The following is an 18753-nucleotide window of genomic DNA, read 5'->3' on the forward strand; positions in this document are numbered from 1 at the left end:
CGGCATCCACATTGTTACCGTAGGCTGACAGGTGACATTTGGCTTTAGACAGGCATGTGAAGACAGAAGTGAAAATTCTGTCCCAAAGTTTCTCATACTGGTGCACAGAGCATCCACACTCTCACCAGGGGCCTCATTTATAAGCGCTGCGGACGTACAACAGAAAGCAACGTTTGGGACTTGTTAAAAACAAACTTGGCGAGATAATGTGCGCACCTCCACGGCTGCTCTGACCCTGCCGTACGCACAAAATCATGAGAAACAAGAAACTCCAACCACAAAAGGATGACGTTAAAGACAGCTTTGTGAAATACATACATTTGTGTGAAATAATCGAACATTGCACATTTCACAATACATATCATATATGAAGGATATATTTGCAAAAATGAAGCAGGAAAAAATGATGCTGATGCCCCAGGGTGTGAGTGACATGCGTGCGCCAACAAATACAGTTTTATATTAATGATAATTGTAATTGTAATGATCATTACACAAAACTGCTGATCAATTGGCTGCAACAGCTGTAGCTGTTAAAAGGAACGCACTTAATGCGTAAAGACGCACAGTGGCTTATCTGGCACTGCTGTCAGCAAATTACGCTTTCCTGCGTGTGTTCATTGTTGGTTTTCTATTAGTTCCTTTAAAGCATGTAAACTACGAAATACCTGGATCTAACCACACAGTCTAAAAAAAGTTAAATTGAAAGATGTTTATAATTGTGAATGTATATGAAGTGGTCAATTAGTGCCCCGTTGTGTTTGTTTTTAGCCTTAAAGTAATCTCTAATCCCAGACATGCTATTTGCCATGGATGATTTTTTATTTATTTTTCTAATGAACCGCCTTAAGATGTTGACCCCCTGATGTCTGATGCAGAGAATACTATTAATTCAGCTCAAAAATGTGAATGTACCCCCAATGATATAACAAATATGGCTTCATGTACGTGAAAAACACATTTACAAATACCACAACAAATTTACAATTTTGAATTATGTAAATTTGTTTTCAAAATTGTAAATTTGTTGTGGCATTTGTAAAAATGTGCTAAAAAAATATTTGATGTGGTATTTGTAAATGTGTTTTGCACTTCTCAGCCCCCGTATTCATGAGATCTGAACATTTCAACAGAGTAGTCAGTCATTATTGCATTTATGGAGGAGGAGGAGGAGGAGGATTGTTGTCACTAACACTATGTGTGTTTATTGTTGAGTGGAGTTGGTTTAAGTACCTTTTAACAGCAGGCGGAGACAGTGGTCTGGATTGGAAGGAAGTGCAGGTGGACAGGTCTGTGGAAAAGGTTGAGGGATCCATAAAGTATTAACAAAATGACAAAGAAAACACACAATTTGCATTACGTCAATCTGCCTTAGGTTTTTTTCATTGTAACTGAGAGGTTGAGAGGAGAGGAGTTATTTGAGGTGATTCATGAATCTGGTGAAGAATTGTTTTGAAGTAGTTGAAGTCTTTTTGTGCATTTTCTATATAATTATTGTTTTTTGTTGCCATTGTAGTGTGATTCTGGAGTCATTTTGTGTATTTTTTGTATAAATATTTAGTTTTGTGTATTTTTTTATAAATATTTAGTTATGTGTATTTTCTGTATGAATATTTAGTTTTGTGTATTTTGACTAATTTTCATATTTTTGTGTATTTTTCTGTAATGTATGTTTTTTGGAGTCATTTTGTGTGTTTTTGGAGCCTTTTTGTATATTTTTGTGCATTTCTGTTGTCGTTTTGTGTACGTTTTGTATAAATATTGTTTAGTTTGTTTTATTTTACTCATTTAGTAACATATTAGACACATGCATCTGCTCAATAGATAATCTCTAAAAACATAGCTAACTGTAACTACATCCTGTCGTAAGAAGTCATTAAAAAAGTGAGTTATTTTTAGCGGTGTGTGTGTGTGTGTGTGTGTGTGTGTGTGTTTTGGTGAAGTAGTCAGTCTTTCACTCCCTCTCCTGCTCTGTTGCAGTGTATCTCTGTCTCCAACTGAGAGCTATGTATATTTCATAAGCCCAGGGTGCCTTTTTGTCTTAAGATCGGCCACGCCTTCCATGCCTGTCTCTCTGTTACTCGTCAGTGGAGGGAACCATCACTTGCTTCTTCTTCTTTTTTTTTTCCTAAGTGTGTTTCTCTCTCCTCTCTGACAGCCACACTCTGCCTCTCCCTCAGCTTGTCATGGTCAGCCCGTCTTCTTCTTGAAGCCTCGTCGCTCTTTACTCTTTCAGCTGTGGAAAAGGAGCAGAGCAGTGCACATTCAAACAGACTTGGTCTGTCACAAGAAGCCTTTCTCTTTCACTGCCTCTTTCTCTCTTTGATTCTCTCTCTCCCTCTGTCTGGTTTCCAGTCACTTCAGGGAAGGGACCATTTTTCACCCGCAGCAAATCCCCTTTAGTTGTTGTCTTTTTATAGCAAAAAATCTGAATATTGTGACAGCAGCTTAAAAAATGATTATATCGCTGACAGAACTGATTTACAGAGTTATCATATTTGCACCATTTGTCCTTTTATAATGCTTGTAGTTATGCACCTCCACGTAAGAGTTCTGTGTCAGTTTTGGATTTACTCATTAAAACTTTTATACTTTCATGTGCTAAGATGATTGTCTTTACTTTTGTTTATTAGCTCTTAAAACTGTTAATCCCCAGGGATGGGTTAAATTACAGAGGACAAATTTCAATATATGTGTAACAACATATACATGACCAATAAAGGCTTAAAGCCCAATTCAGTTTAATTTAATTAATCATTTGCAGAGGTGTAAAGAGTACTGATATGTCCTACTCAAGTAGAAGTACTGTTAGTTAAATGAAACTGTACTCAGGTATAAGTAAGTCATACATAAAATACTTAAGTACAAGTAAAAAGTAGCTCAATTAAAAGTTACTAGTTACTTTCACCGCCCGCGCTTATTTTTAGTGATAAATCTTGCCACGGTTTCATTGTATACAGTAAAAATCTCATGTAGAAACTTAAAGGGGCCATACTGTATGTAGAATTTGCAAGCATATTCTGCTACCACCAGGTGGAAAATTACTTGTGACAGTTTTTTTGTTTTGTTTTTTAAATAAGATAACACCTACTTTTTGTTGTTGCGAGTTTTCATTAAATAATATTATCATTAAAAATATAAAGGAACAATAGTGTTTGTGTGTGATCTTTATTTTATTGATGTAAATCTAAACAGCAAAAACAGTCAAAAAGGAAGTGAAGTCAATTTATTTAGCGCGTATGTTTGAAATGATCTACCTACCAGCGTACTGTATATTTCACCTAACAGATGACTACAAGTCCAAAATATGGACTTGGTGAAAAAAAGGTACTTCAGGTTGGCTGGGCATTTATTCATGTATATATGACTAAGCAATCTAAAAAAAATTACATATGGCATGACAGCTAAGGACATGTTTCTTAACACTTGAATTTTGGTTTTAGGTATTTCGGACATATTTAAAAGTTGAAAATGCACAATAATTCTACATATGGCCCCTTTAAAATGAGGAGACGAGATCTTGCACAATTGGAACTTCATTTATTTTCCATAAAAGCATCTGTATAAAATAAACTGTTTGTCAAAATGTACAATTATTTTTTTTTAATACACACCAATTAATTTAATTCAAAATAAAAAAATAAAAAAAAATAAAAAAAAAAACCTAAGGCCCTAAGTACAACTAAATGTATGAACTCTATGTCAAATGTGGAATGTGAGTAACAACAAAGAAACCCCAACCTGAACCTTAAAGGTGCATATGTAGAATTTTCAACATCTAAATATGTCTTTAATACCTAAAATAAAAATTTGAGCGTTAAGAAACATGTCCTTAGCTGTCATGCCATATGTGATTTTTTTTTTTTTTAGACTACATAGTTATATATACATTCATAAATATTGCCGGCCCGGCCAACCTGTTGTACCTATTTTGCACCGGTTGGTTGAGTATAAGCCTTTTTACAGCAGAGCAGTTTCTGAACTAGGTCATCTCTGGTAACAAACATCCATCAAACAGATAAATGGTGCACTACTCGTGAGGTTTACAGCTAACAAACAACTGCTTAAACATCTTCACTCATGAACGCATCACACATGTAAAGCTGATGATAGACATCGTCCTGCATGGGCCCGCCAAAAACACTTGCGGGGTGTAGCAGAGAATATTGTCACCTGTACATTCAGTCGTCATGATATGGCGGAAGTGTCGGTTTTACTCAGTAACATGCCACCTGGTGGTGGCAGAAATTGCTTGCAAATCTCGTATATTGCATCTTGAACTCATTCACAGCCAACCCCATATTGCCACGCGTTTTAGATGATTTTCACTGATTGTTTTAAGACCCACCGAATATTTTGTCCGATGACAATCTGAAACCTGAAACTAGATTCAGAAAGATTAGATTTTCTACTTTAATCAGAAAAAAAATATTTTGTTTTGAGCTTGTTTCGTTCTTCGGTAATCAGCAGCTGAATAGAGGCAAGTTTCTGAAGAAATGTATTAGTGACTTTGAAGATTTTTTTAGGGACACCTCATTAGTTTCCTTCTATAAAACTACAAAAACAACACTGTCACTAGGCTTTTGATGGCAAAGTTATTATTATTTTGCACCGTGGCTCAGGTGGTAGAGGGTCGTCTTCTGGTCGAGAGGTTGGGTGTTCGATCCCAGTACCTGACTATGTGTCAATGTGTCTTTGGGCAAAACACTGAACCCTAAGTTGCTCCCAGTGGTCGACTAGCGCCTTGCATGTCAGTCCTGTCCCACTGGTGTGTGAATGTGAGAGTGATTGGGTGAATGAGCTGTTATGTAAAGCACTTTGAGGCTGCTTTAGTGTGGTGATAAAGCGCTATATAAATCAAGTCCATTTACCATCTAGGTCAGAGTTGAATGGTTTTCTTTTTTTTTTTTTTTTTTTTTTTTTTTTTTTTTTTTTTTTTTTTTTTTTTTTTTTTTTTTTTCTACCTTGTCTGCACATGCTTTCGAAGGTTAACACTACAAGAAGTGCAATCTTTTGACAGCAATGCATATTTTATTATTGCAATTAAATAAATTTATTTATTTCATTGCATAATTGTGACCGTCACCAGCCCTCCCTAGGGAAGGGTAAGAAATACTTTATTAAAGGGAGGATGTAAAAAAGAGAGGGCAGTGTTACACCAAGGTGAGGGGTTGGAGGGGGGTGGGGAAGTTAGCAGGGAAGAGGGATACAAGATAGGATATGGAATGGGTGAGGAATAGTTTTAAGTGATGCGATGTGAAATTGTGGTTGTGTATATTGTGTTTATTGTTGTGTTGTCAAGCCAGTTTGGTGACCAGTGTGTGGTTTAGGAATAATGGTGGTGGCTGTGAACAGAGGAAGAGGTGAGTGGAAATTCCATAAAACAGGTATTTGGGAACAACGTGTCTAAGGTTGAGCCCAGTATGAGTGTTATCCCACAGCCCAAGGCCAGTGCATCCATGACAAATGTATTTCCAAGTACCGCCACTGCAAAACCCAAGAGCCGCCCCCGGGCCCGAAGAAGCAGTCAGGCCAGCAGCAAGAGCAGGCAGCCTAAGGGCCCCCGGCGACCACCCCACGGCCAAGCAGTCCCCCGAACGCCCCCAAGATCCCAAGCCGAGAGGCAGCCATCGCCCCCCCATACACACCCGAGAAAGCCCCAAGGAGCCAAGGACCCAGCGCACCACGCCACCGATCCCACCCCCAACCCCCAGACCCCCCACCCCATCGACCCCCCCCCCCCCCCCCACCCCACCCCCGCGCCTAACCCCCCGAGGGGAGGGCCCAGAGAACTCCCTGCCCGAGGCCCCAGCGGAGGAGCCGAAGCCCACACCCAGCAGACGACCAGAACCGCGCCGAACAGGCAGCCAGTGGGCACCCGCCGGCGAGCCCAGAGCCAGCAGGGGCCCGACCCCAGGCCAGAAGGACCCGGAACGGATGCAGCACCAGGAGCAGCCCGCCCAGGGAGGACGACCACACCCCAAGCCGCATAAGGCACCAGGGGGCCGCTGGGAGTCTCCCCGCCGGCCCCCAGGCACCCCAACCTAGCCCCCCACGGCGCCCCAGATCACCCTTCACTGATGCCGCCCGCGCCACGAGCTTCAGTTCTTTTTTTTTTTTTAAAGCCAGGGCCCCCTCCAAGGGCCAAGCCAGACCGCCCCGCCGGGATGTGGCCCCCTATTCCGGCCCCCGACACCCTACCTCACGGGGCACTGCCCAAGCAGGGGCCGTACCAGTAGGTACGCAAGGGCGCGGCACGCGCCACCCGCCCCGAAAGACCCCCGCCAGGACCGGCCCGGCCAGCAGGCCAAGCACCCCGGGCCCCAGGAGCACCCCCCGGGACCAGGACCCCCCAAGGGCAAGCCCCCGGGCCAAGCCCCCCGGGACGCATCCCCCACCCCCGCCCGGGACCCGGCCACGGCCCAGCAGGACCGCACAGCCCCGGACAGCCCACGGCCAGCAGCCCAGGGCCCGCCGCCCCCCGGACAGCGCCAGCCACGGAGCAGCGCCCCCCGCCGGCCCGCGAGCAACCGGCGATCCCCACCGCGGGGACGGAGGCACCCCAACGGCACACATCAAGTGCGGGACAGCAGCCCCCAGCCAAAGATGCCCCGGACCCACCCACCAGTCAGCAAACGGCAGGATAGACCCACCAGGCGGCCGACAGCAACCTCCACCACCGGAACAGCTAGCGCCGCCCCCCAGTAAACAGCATCACCCCGAGGCGCCAAGCAACCCCGCCCCAACCCCGGCGAGGACACCAGCACCCCCCCAGCACACCCACCCCCCAAACCGGCGAGGCAGGCCGCCCCGGGCCCGCACACCGCGGGGCCCGCCCCAAGGCCACCAGGAGACAAAGCAAGCACCAAGCCACACCCAAGGGGGAGAGGCACCCCCGCGCCCCACCCGGCCGACACAGCCCGGAAAGACCCCGCAAGGAGAGACCCCGGCAAAGCCCCCCGAGACCCACCGCCACGCCCGACCGCACCATCTTGATGTGCTTTTGCTCTATGCAGTGGCCCAGCCACCAACAGAGGGGCCAGGCCCCCACCGGAGAGGCCCAAATATGTGTACCAACCCACCACCCTGTTATGGTGCCTCTCCATTCCCCAATGGAGAGGCACTTCCCGATCCCCTGTGTGAATGTGTGTGTTTGGTGAATGTATGGGGTGTAATTAAAAGAAGGGGGATGGAGGGGAGCGGTGCTCCCCCTCCAGCCTCTGTGGATTTATGTGTATGTGGTGTAATAGGCCGGAGGGTGTAAAAGATGATACACCCTCCGGGGGGTGACATGTTGAGATGCGATTAAAATTGGAGGGATTAGTAGGGCAACTAGAGGTGGGAGGGCCGCCCCCACGCCACTACATAGTAACACAGGTGGCGGCCCCCTCCACCCCCAGCCCCACCATCTAGCCCCCCAAGGGTTGGGTATTGGTGTGTGGTGCATTTTGTGAGTGAGCCAGACCAGCTGGGAGTGGGGTGAAGTGAACATGTAGGAGGCCTGTCCAGTGTGAGCCGGGCCCGTCCGCGTGGCGGGCCACGCGAGAGGGTAGATGGCGCAGACGGGCAAGTGGCACTGCGGGCCCCGGAACAGCACAGCCGGAGACCCCCCCCCACGGCACCCCCCAGACCGCGCCGGCCCCGCGGAGCACGGCGACACCCCCCACCCCCGGGCACAGCCAGGCACCAACAACATCCCCCGGCGCCCCAGGGGGCGACCCCCGCCGCCCGCCGGCCCGGAGCAACGCCACCCCGCCACCAAGGGGAGCGGCCGAGCGGGGGGGGAGGCCCATGCCCGCACCAGGGCCAGCACAGGCCCACCCGGCGCCACGATACAACACTCTCCACCGGGAGGCGGCCCGGCCCCCCCGACGAGAGAGGACGCCATCCACCGCCAAGCAGGGCCATCCCGCCAGCCACGGACCGGCAAGCCAGAGTACCGAAGCACCCCCAGCCCGGAACCGCCCCCCCACACCAACGGCGCCAATAGAGCCCCCCCCCCCCACACGGAGGCAATCCCCGACGACCCACGCACCGGCACGAGACACCCCCCCGACGCCAGCACACCCCAAACAACAGCGGGCCCAAGGCCACCAGCCCCGCCCCGCCCAAGGCTGCGCAGCGCCGCCACGAGCCGCGGCCGGTCCCCGGGCAGATGGCCAGAGAGCACCTCCCCGGACACGTAGCCCAAGGATCCGCCCCCGGGGCACCCCCGCCCCGGAATCGCGCCCACGGCGCCCGGTGCACCCAGCCAGCAGACCAGCCAATCCCAACGCGGATCCACCGGGCCAGGAACCACGCGCCGCGCCCCCGCACACCCGCCCAATACGACCCCCGGGGAGGCCCCATAGTTGAATGGTTTTCTTACTGTATTTTTTGCCGTCCTCCAAGTCTCTCCCCCCGTCAGTCTGCACACACGCAACTTCCTCCTCATCCCGGACATGCCGAGTTTCACCGCTTGCCCCATTTTTTGATCGTTTTCCCTCACCATCGCGACACTCAATAGTCTACTTAGTTCCACACATTGGCAGTCAACGTTAATAAACCAAAAAACTTTGGTAGTCAATGAGTTAAGAAAGTGGCTAAGCGTTGGAGAGACCATGAAACGGAAAAAAAAAGTACTTAACGTACTTAAGTAAAATTACTGATTTAGAAATATACTCGAAAATGTACAAGTACCCATAAAAGCATCTCAATTACAGTAACGTGAGTACTTGTAATACATTACTTTCACCTCTGATTATTTGATATATCTTTTAGGCCAACACTGTGAGTGAGGCTGCAGCAGGAGCCAGCAAAGAGACGGCCCCTGGTTCAGGGCCCTCACATCCTGCAGGTGAAAAGACTCCCTGTCGCTCTGTCACCTCAGAAGGAGAGAAAAGCGACTGCACGCTGACCAGTGAGTATTGTTCTCCTACCTCGCTGTTCTTTTGTACTTTCAAAACTTTCCATCTTCATAACATTCATATTATTACAGGTTTTTTTTTTTTTTTTAACATTACTAGGCTCTGTTTTCTGCTCCAAATAATAATAATGGCGTGTTCTGCTTTTGTGCACAAAAACAATGGAATTTGTGGCATTTTAATTCCCGACACTGAAAGGCTCCACAGATGAACAGACCAGTGCACATAAATTATCACACACGCTACTGCTAGCATCTCGTTTTCCGAGTGCATTTCTAGGTTTTTTGATGTTGACAATGCTTAGATACGCCCAACATGTAAATGTCTTCCTGCGTTCAGCGCAGATGAAACCTCTCCTCCGAGTGTGTGACTCTTGAGGGCGCAGATATATTATCTTTTTCCTGTCTGAAGTGTTTTCCTCACCCTGTTGTGTTGCAACTCAGGAAGCACTGAGAACCCTGGTGTGAATGAGACCAACTGAAAACAGACAGTCTTTCACAACCCTACAGCCCTGCCTCTTCTAACAGTGCAACCCCATGCTTTTACCTTCATATCGATGCACAAAATGTTGTGAAAACATTGTTTTCACAATCTAAACCCTTTCGCAGTTTTTGATAAGAAGCAAAATAAAAATGTAGCTATTGTGAGTATAAGGTAATACTGATTTTCTCGCAGTTTGTTAAACAAAAGCCAGGATTTAGGTCAGGGGTCACCAAACTTTCTGAAACTATATATTTATTTCTCCTAATTTATGCAATTGTTTCATTTTCATTGAATTTCATAGAAAAAATATAACATACCACTTACAATACACCAGATCTGCAACACTTTTGTACATTTGTACAATGTTTCAGCGAAAATAAACATTTAAAGATGGTTAGATTAATACTAAAACTTTATCAGCAGTATTTAACTCTACTAAGTACTGACTACATCTCTCATATGTATTTATTTTTATTAGTTTGAATCCTGGAAAGTAAATCAGATTTTAGACAAAGCCATGTTTTTTACATTTACTAAGTCACTTGAAAGTATTCAAAAACAATGCAAAACGTGGCTTTAAAAATATCCTACACTATTGGGAATGAGGCTTTGTTGGCTCAAATAGCAGCCATGCTAATAGCAGGTGTCACTGTTCATTGGAACATGGTATGAAACGAGTCAAACAGTTGGTCCTCCCTGGCTCACATACTGCACGGCAATGGAAGAAAAAAAAAAGCACTCGGTTAAAAAGTCATGTCAAAATGGGCCAAGGCTCACCACGTCTCTCCCTGCGGTCCAGTGTGGTCTGAGATCAGGGCTTTCATGGGTTATTTAATGGCTCTCTGTCATGTGTGTTACGCTGCACCTCACACGAACATGACACGGACCATTTTTCCCTCTAAGGCTGGGGAAGTGACATAAGATGTGCTTGTGATGTTCACAGTGAGGATTGTAGAGAGGTACAGAGTCAGTCATGATCTCAAGACTGTAAGGTATAAATGATTTAACTATTCTCCAGTGGAGCTGCCACACTGAGGTTATGGAGATGTAGACAGATGATGCAAAACACTTAAGTGTAGTTTCCTTCTTCCAGGAATACAAGTCCAAAGAGAAATATACTTCAATAGTTACCAATTTTCTTTATTACCTTAAGATAGGGAGGTCATTTTATTGGGGTTTATTTATTTGTGTATCTGTCTCCTAGCAGGATTATGTTTTTATGTAATTTTGAACAAAAAGATAGACCTTACTCCATGGAAGATTACATTAAAATGACAAAAAAATCCCATTATTGGCGAATGATAATAAAAAAATTATATCTCGATTCGTATTTGACCAAATTTTATGAAATATGACTCAGTTATCTCAGGTTGGTTCCTCAGTTACTCCAGTTTAATCCAGATCTGGTCCGGATTGCGCATTTCATTGCAATGTTTAGAAAAAAAGGGATTCATAATGGGGATAGAAATGTTTTACAAGTCTTTAAAGTGAGAACGATCATGGTACCATGAAGATGGTCATTATAGACTTACGCATAGCAACATGGGAACACATACACTATATGTATTTTTAGCAGTAAGGCTGAAAACAACACACTTGCGAGCACATCAGAATTAATTAAAGGCAGAACGTTATGAACGTGAATATTGTTTCTTTGGCTAAAGTGTTGCAGGATTTGGTTCTTCTTCATATTATTCCATGTTGTAGTCTGGTCTGCTTTGCATCTTAAAACTGCTATCTGGAGTTTCTGAGAAACGTCTCGATGTCCCACCCTAAACAGCTTCACTTCCTCCCCCTGCCTCTCCCAATCTACCAGAGGCCACGCCTCTACTTTTTTGCACGCGCATCACGGAACATAACAAGGTTGCATCAGGTCGCATTGATATAGGTCAATGGGTCAGGTAAGAGCCTAAATCATATTTACCTGTTTGCTGTTGTGACGCGCGGCCTTGTTTCCGTGCACAGTCTCAAAAACAGGAAGTTGAAGCCTCTACATAAACATAGATTTCTCAGAAACTCCAGATATCAGCTTTAATGTAGAAACACATTCAGAAACAGGCGATGTGTGTTTTCGTGTACGTATGTGAATCGTGGCTGCTGCGTTCCACACACTGATGGTTTGATTGTAATGGGATAAGATTTGAGTGGGTTTTGATTGCAGCAGCACAGCTGGACGTGGCACATTTTGCAGTTGGGTGCTCTTGGCTCCATGCCAGATCAATACAATTACAATTACCCTGAATGGGAGCCTGCAGCACATGTAGGCGTCTGTTGGGGCACACGGAGGACGTGATGTACAGTTTCTGGCACTCAGTAATTATATGAAGGCTTTTTCAGGTTCTGGGTTGTATGAGGTTAGAAATTCCCATTTATGGTTTTTAAGAACCTCAATTATAATTGTAATTGCACAATTGATAATTAATTAAAAATATGGCATAATTATAACAGTAATTGTTATTTTAAAAATCGGTTGCTCTCGTAATCATAATTCAGATGTTAATGTACTTTGTAATCGTTGTTGCCATGAAAATTGTATAAAAATTGTCAATAATAATTAAAAGCTTACTCTGGAGCAATGTTACAGTTCTACACTTACAGTATGTAGGTAAAAATTATTGAAATATGTTTCATATCAAGCTTTCCCACATTTTCCCATTTAAAAAAAAAAAAAAAAAAAAATTAATGAATCTAGGGGTATCCTGACCAAAAAGTCTCCAAAAGACACCAAAATTATTAAAACCTATATTTTCATTGATTAAGAAGCCTAACAAGGTAACCAATCGATAGGAAATAAATTAGATGATAGATATTTGTTTTTAGTGTATTTTACAGCTGATTTAGGACCCGTTATCATAAGATGCTAATAGAAAGCTAACACAATAGGAAGGTTAACTTTTATTGGGTTATTTATTTCAGGCTCAGTAATTGTGATTATTTGTAATTGAGAATGTAATTGCAATTGACTTTGTGAGAATAAAAAAACAATTGAAATTTAATTGTAATTGGAAAAAAAAAATGCTGGTCACTGTACTCGTAATTAAAATGTAATTGAACATGGGTATTTGAAAATGTAATTGTAACTGAAAAATGTAATTGACCCACACCCTGATCATGAGACAGAAATGCTTCAACATTGACAGATAGTTCATTATCAGCCTGCATGGCTGCAAATGCCCTTTTCTCTGTATGTCGTGCAAACGCCCCAAGCAGCAGGTGGATGTAATGCTCAGTGGTGAAAAAGGAAAAACAAGAGTTAGATAATGAGCAGGGTAATGCTGTATGTAGAGCTCACCCTGATTTCATTTCGAAAAGCATTGAATTGAAGCTGAAGGTAAAAAGCTTGACACTGGACTCCAAATGAAAATGACAGGTTTGACACTCCTCTGAAGCAGAGCAGATGGAGCCTGAGAGTGATTTTGTTTGTTTAATATTGTTCTGCATTTAGGGTCAAATCAGCTGGATAGCCTGAGTGGAAGTTTTATTTCATGTATCCAAGTATTTCCGTAATGTTTGGATCACATGGATTCTGAGACAGTGTGTTCTGCAGCGTGGCGCCAGTCCGGGCGGGCAATTAGGAATTAGTCAGGAGACAGTGGGTTTGGCTCTCAGCCATGGTTATTAGCCACTTGTAGGGTAGGCAGAGGCATATGCACGGACTCAATCACTCACTTTGTTTGCATTTGTGTTTGTGTGTGCGTAACTGCAGCTTTTGCAAGTCTACCGCTTGAGTCAAGATTCTCCTCTTGTTCACACTGACCTTTTTGTGCAGTCACTCCTGGGTGATTTGTACCCTTTCCAACACATTCCTCTCTCTAAAAGGCTGAGGAACAGGCTTTTAACCCCCTTCATTCCCTGCACTCCCCTCTCTCTCTTTTATTTTCCCCGTCTCACTCCGGATGGGTTTGATTTAGTGACTGTGGTTTTCCATCCACAGCCTGGGAGTCAGGGAGAGTAGAGTTTAGAGGGAGACCTATATAGATTCACAGCTAGCAGAGCACGTCATTACTTGGCCATAGCTCATCAGCAGATACGTCAGCAGGCTGCGGCGCTAATAGATGGGAGCTGTCGCCACTTAAGAAGTGATGCATCTTTCTTCATTTTACGCTCCTAATTATTTCCTTTTCAGAGATGGCATGAATTTTACTAAATAATTACATGTTGGAACCATTTCTCCTAATGTTTTTCTGTCATTCTCAGCTAATTCTTATGCTGCTGTTTACAACAAATAAAACCTGAGTTGCCCATCTTAACCTTTGTGTCTTTATAAGGGACATACTTTTATTTCATTTAAATTTTTGTTGAAAAACATGTTTTCCACTTTATTTTCTTGTCTCTATTGTACTCTGTTTTAGATTTCATTTTATGTTTTTATTTTCTGAAAACAACAATATGAATACATTTTACTCGCTTACGTTGTTGTGTGGCTGGAAATGACATGTCATGGGAGAAAATGTGGAAATTAGCCACGGCTATGATATTTAAATATGAATATTGCTGTTATTATGATTGCTGAAGTGTTTTTTTTCTCCCTAAATTTTAATAAAAGTATCTGTGCTGTAGCCAAGTTAAGTGCATGGCAGAGGTTTTATTTATTTTTTTCACCAATAAAATATGAACATTATTAAATGCTTATATCTGAAATTGCATGATGTCATAAAGGTGACTCAGACAGTCCAACAAATAAGTAATAGCAAGGCCCTGAATGTGTCTAACATCTTGATAAACTTGAATAGAATCTGGCATTTAGAGGGCCATAAATTGATTTTATTGATCATTTACTCAGACATAAACTTGGATACGATTGTCGACTCTTGATGAAGATGGGCTGCAGATTGTTGTTTGTTTTGTAAAATATGGTACAAGGCAAAGCATTTTTATATTTTACATTATTTTTTTTTTTTTATTATTTTCACCAGTGTTTTATAATTTTTTTGTTTCTCTGTTAGATCAAAAGTACAAAACAAATTTTTTTTCAAAATTTTAACCAGAGATAGACCCCACGTCATGGAAGATTCAATGAAATTTTGGAGTTGATCGGGATCAATATACTGATACTGAGTCAGTTTTTAAAAAGCAAAAAAAAAATCACTCATCATTTGTTTTTTCTCATCATTGGCAAAATTTAAAAAATGTCATGTCTTGGTTACATATTATAGTGTAATGTATTGTACAGTGTAGTTTGTAGACGGCAGACTGTACTGAAATTTTTTATTGTATTCATGCATTTGTATTATCTTTGCACTTGTATTTAATCCTTATTTAATATTTAATCCTTATTCTTGTGTTATTTAATCATTGTCATGGTCTGTATGCTTACTTTTACTTTTTTACTTTACATTTTTAATCACGTATGTATCGTTTGTTCGTGTTTCTTTTCACTTTGTTAGAATTCCTACTTGTAGAAACTGACTGGCTACCGTAAAAATGGGGGTACCCATCCCACATTTGTATCCTACTGTATCGTTATTAGTGAGGATAGAGATTTCTTCCAAGCCTTTAAAGCAGGGGTGTCAAACTCATTTTAGTTCAAGGGCCACATACGACCCAGTTTGACTTTAAAGCTGACATCTGGAGTGTCTGAGAAATTTATGTTTATGTGTGATTGTTTTAAAATGTGAAAAAATTACCAAACTAGTCTTTTGCTATGGTCTACTGTGGTCATTCATATACATTAATGTATATAAGTCCCTCCTTCGTCCTATAGACCCCTATTCAAATAGAAACGATGGCCGAGTGCGACCAGCCAATAGGCTTTGATTCCTGTTTTTGAGACTGTCAATCAAAGTGAATGTGAATGTGGAACAGTGCACAGAAACAAGGCCGCGCGTCACAACAGCAAACAGGTAAATATGATTTTGGCTCTTACCTGACCCATAGACCTATATCAATGTGACCCGATGTGGCCTTGTTATGTTCCGCGATGCACGTGCCGAAAAGTAGAGGCGTGGCTTCTGGTAGATTGGGAGAGGCAGTGGGAGGAAGTGAGGTTGTTTAGGGCGGGACATTGAGACGTTTCTCAGAAACTCCGGATATCAGCTTTAAGGGAGCCGGACCAGAAAAAAACATAACAGAAGTAAAAAATTCAAACAAAATCCAGAATGTTAAGCAATTGGTGGAAGTTCTTTGCAACTAATTTTCTAGAATTCTGTAGGGTAACTTGCCAGAATTTTCCAAATTAGAAAAAAAATAATAGCGATTTAATATCACTGTAATCAATGTAGTATTACAAACCTCATCTCATTTTATCTACAACTTATATGGTTAATTACAAAAAGTCCTGATCCAGAAAACTGCAAATATCCTCTTTTCTGAATATCTGGCATTACTAATGTGTTTTTCTATCATATTGAATGTCAATGATGTTCATCCTTTTCAATGCCACACTGTCAGTTTTCATCATTGATGTCTTCCCTTCACACGTCCTCCCTATGTCATTCATTTCTTCTGTAATAAATTCTGTTTTAATATTTAGTAACCACTAATGTTCACATCATTGCACTTTACACTGACTGGGTCTAAATATTCCACTGTAAGACATGGAAACACTTGTGTTTAGCCTCTGAGGCTACACCAAGTGAAGGCAAAGCTCAATGCAACTCAGTGAGGTCAGGTTACCGGCGTGTTTCAGCACAGTAGCTGAGAAAAACGATGACCACTTAGTGAGAAACCTCCAGACTCTGACCTCTGAACTGAGAATTCACCAGGAGCAGGATTAAAGCTGACTGCCTGCACACTCAGATCTGGCAACAAGCTGTGCGTGCCTGTGCCTGTGTGTTGGTGTGCGTGCGTGCCTGTGTGTGTGCCTTGTTTTATTTACAACAGATGGAGAGATAAGAAAACCATACAGTGTAATACAGCGACACCGCATACTACAGCCTCAAAGATAGATAAGATATTATTAGTGAAGGTGAGGATGTTTTGTCCAGCCGATGCTCTATTAATAAAGTTATTGCAGCTGAAGGCCTGCCCTTCTCTTTTCCTTTGTGTGCTTGTCATGTTTCCCGTCTCCCTTTCCCTTTCTTCAGATCTCATTTCCTCTAACTGACTTCAATCATCCTTTCCTCTAATTCACATACCACTCCCATCCCCATTCCCGTCATCCCCGTCAACACCTACGCCTGCTCTCCTTCCACATTTTTGTTCCCTTCGATCCCGCTCACCTTCCCTCTGTTTAAACCGTCCTCCGCTGTCAGACGGCTTGCTGGAGACAAAGTGCCTTTTGCTGTTTCTCTGCAGGAGGGACTGTAATAAAGCCTGTCAGTGGGAGGCATGGGTCACACTGTCGCATGCTCTCTGCTTCCCCTCTGATCTCCCTCCCTTCATCTCTCTCTACCTCTTTGACCCTCACCACCTCTCACTTCCAATACTCTCCACCGTATTGCCACTCTCATTTCATCTCTCCCATTTTCTCCTGCTTTCACCCAAAAAACGGTGCTCCCATGTGTCTCTCTCCCTCACGTGTTTCCTTGCCAACGGCACTTTCACGAACACGACGAGGAAGAGCATCAAAAGGCATAACAACCACACACACAGGGACACACACACACACAGAGACACAAGCAATCCATGTAAATGACTCCAGGTGAGGTGATATTGTTTGCCCAGCTGCTCCTCCTAACCACCCTCTTCTGTTCCATTTTAAACCAGCAGGCTTCATGGAAATAAACTTCCTCCACACAAAACCGTTCTCTACTCATGTCTATTAGGCCTTACATTAATTTACATGTGCTCACTAAACCCACAAAGCTCAGATTAAACGTATTTCTTGAACATCATAAACATACATGTTTGTGTGTATGATTCTTCAATACAAGTTATAAGCCTTGATGTTTTCTGGCTACAGCCACATGGTGGCAGTACTGAGGGCCCTTTTTAAAGGAATCCTGCTTTGCAAACTCTCAACAGCCTTTGTAATGCACACACACACACACACAGCCATCTTTAGTGTGTGTTAGCCCAGTCTTGTGTGAGGTGACAGAGTGCAGTGAATAATTTAGTCCTGACCATGTTAATGGCTGACAGTGAACATGGCCTCTCCTCTCTGCTGTTGGCCCATTAAGGGTACATTTAGTGTCACTCTCGCTTTTTCTGCCCCCCTTTTTCCCCCCGCCGTAATCTATAGTTGACATTTTCAGTTTGCATTGTTACAGGAAGTAAACTAAGTTCAGCTTAGGGTAAGGTTATTTTTATTTGATCATTTCTATGAGAAATTTACAGACAATTACAAAATAACTACAGCTCAGATGACATGAAAATATCATAAAACATTTCTTTTTCTAATGGAAAGATCATCTAGTCTTTTCCTCTTGGACATGTTAGCGAATATGATTATAAATTATAAAGGATTATATTCAATTGTCAATGTAAAAATATGTATAAACATCTTCTGAAACATTCAGGTTTTTTTATTCATTTGTATACTTTGAAATATGATTTTTTTTTTTTTTTATCTTTTTGTCTGTAACTATTCAGTAACTGTTACTATCTATGTGCATGGCAGGTCAGACTGAGACACTGGTGTCATCGAGTTCACCTGATAAGCCTAATGCTGCGTTCACATCGATTGCGTCTTCTGCAACACCGGACGCGTCTGCTACACGAAACGTTCCGCAGGTTTCGCAGGATCAAAAAATGTCCCCATTCGCTTCATATACGCGTTTGAAGCGAAGCCCCGCCCACCAGCGACACATCCAACTCGGTGAGTTTCACTGCCTGCTGAAGCAAGGATCTGCGCTCCTTTTTCTCCTCTCATAAACATAAACCACCAGTGAAAAAAGCCGGTGTGATTAGCAGCTAATGCTTTTCTAGCTCAGTGCTGACTTTCAAAGATGAAAACTACATAGAGAACTTTTACCTGCTACTACCACCTCCACGCCAAATCCTTCCTAGTCCGGTCCCGGTTATAAAGTCCGTGTCATACAGCTCTAGGTGGTCACACACAGCTTCTACTCCATGGTTGAATGGGTGGACAGACCGGTGTTCGTGTTGATGCCCTGACGTCATCGTCAACAAAGAATCGTCATGCGAAATAGTCGCAGAAATTCAATATTTTCAACTCTTGCGAATTTGACGAAAAATCCGTAGCGCACTCGCACAGCCAACGCTCTTGACGTGCGGATCGGATCGCACCGCCGCACAGAAAATATTTTGCATCTGGGACACGTCTATCCATTGATTTTGTATGTAATCTGGTCGCACGAACATTTCGTGACGTATCCGGTGTGAACGCAGTATAAAGATTCAATATATTAGAAATTTCAAATCTACTTTTAAACTTTATGTGCTATCAGTTACGCCTGCATTCCTAAACAATCATGGCTAGAGTTAGCAATTACTAAGGATTTTCAGAATGTCTAGTAATACAGCA

General features: G+C 43.1%; 1 protein-coding gene across 2 annotated transcripts in view; it reads left to right on the plus strand.

The window, feature by feature from the left end:
* Nucleotides 1-18753, plus strand: part of gse1b (Gse1 coiled-coil protein b) — a 170913-nt gene that overhangs the window by 19123 nt on the left and 133037 nt on the right. For both annotated transcript variants that reach the window (XM_028434995.1, XM_028435005.1), the window contains exon 2: nucleotides 8761-8899. In XM_028434995.1, the coding sequence (XP_028290796.1) occupies nucleotides 8761-8899 (139 nt within the window). The remainder of the gene's footprint in view (nucleotides 1-8760; nucleotides 8900-18753) is intronic.

The sequence above is a fragment of the Gouania willdenowi genome, chromosome 3, assembly GCF_900634775.1.
Source record: "Gouania willdenowi chromosome 3, fGouWil2.1, whole genome shotgun sequence".
Classification (NCBI taxonomy): domain Eukaryota; kingdom Metazoa; phylum Chordata; class Actinopteri; order Blenniiformes; family Gobiesocidae; genus Gouania; species Gouania willdenowi.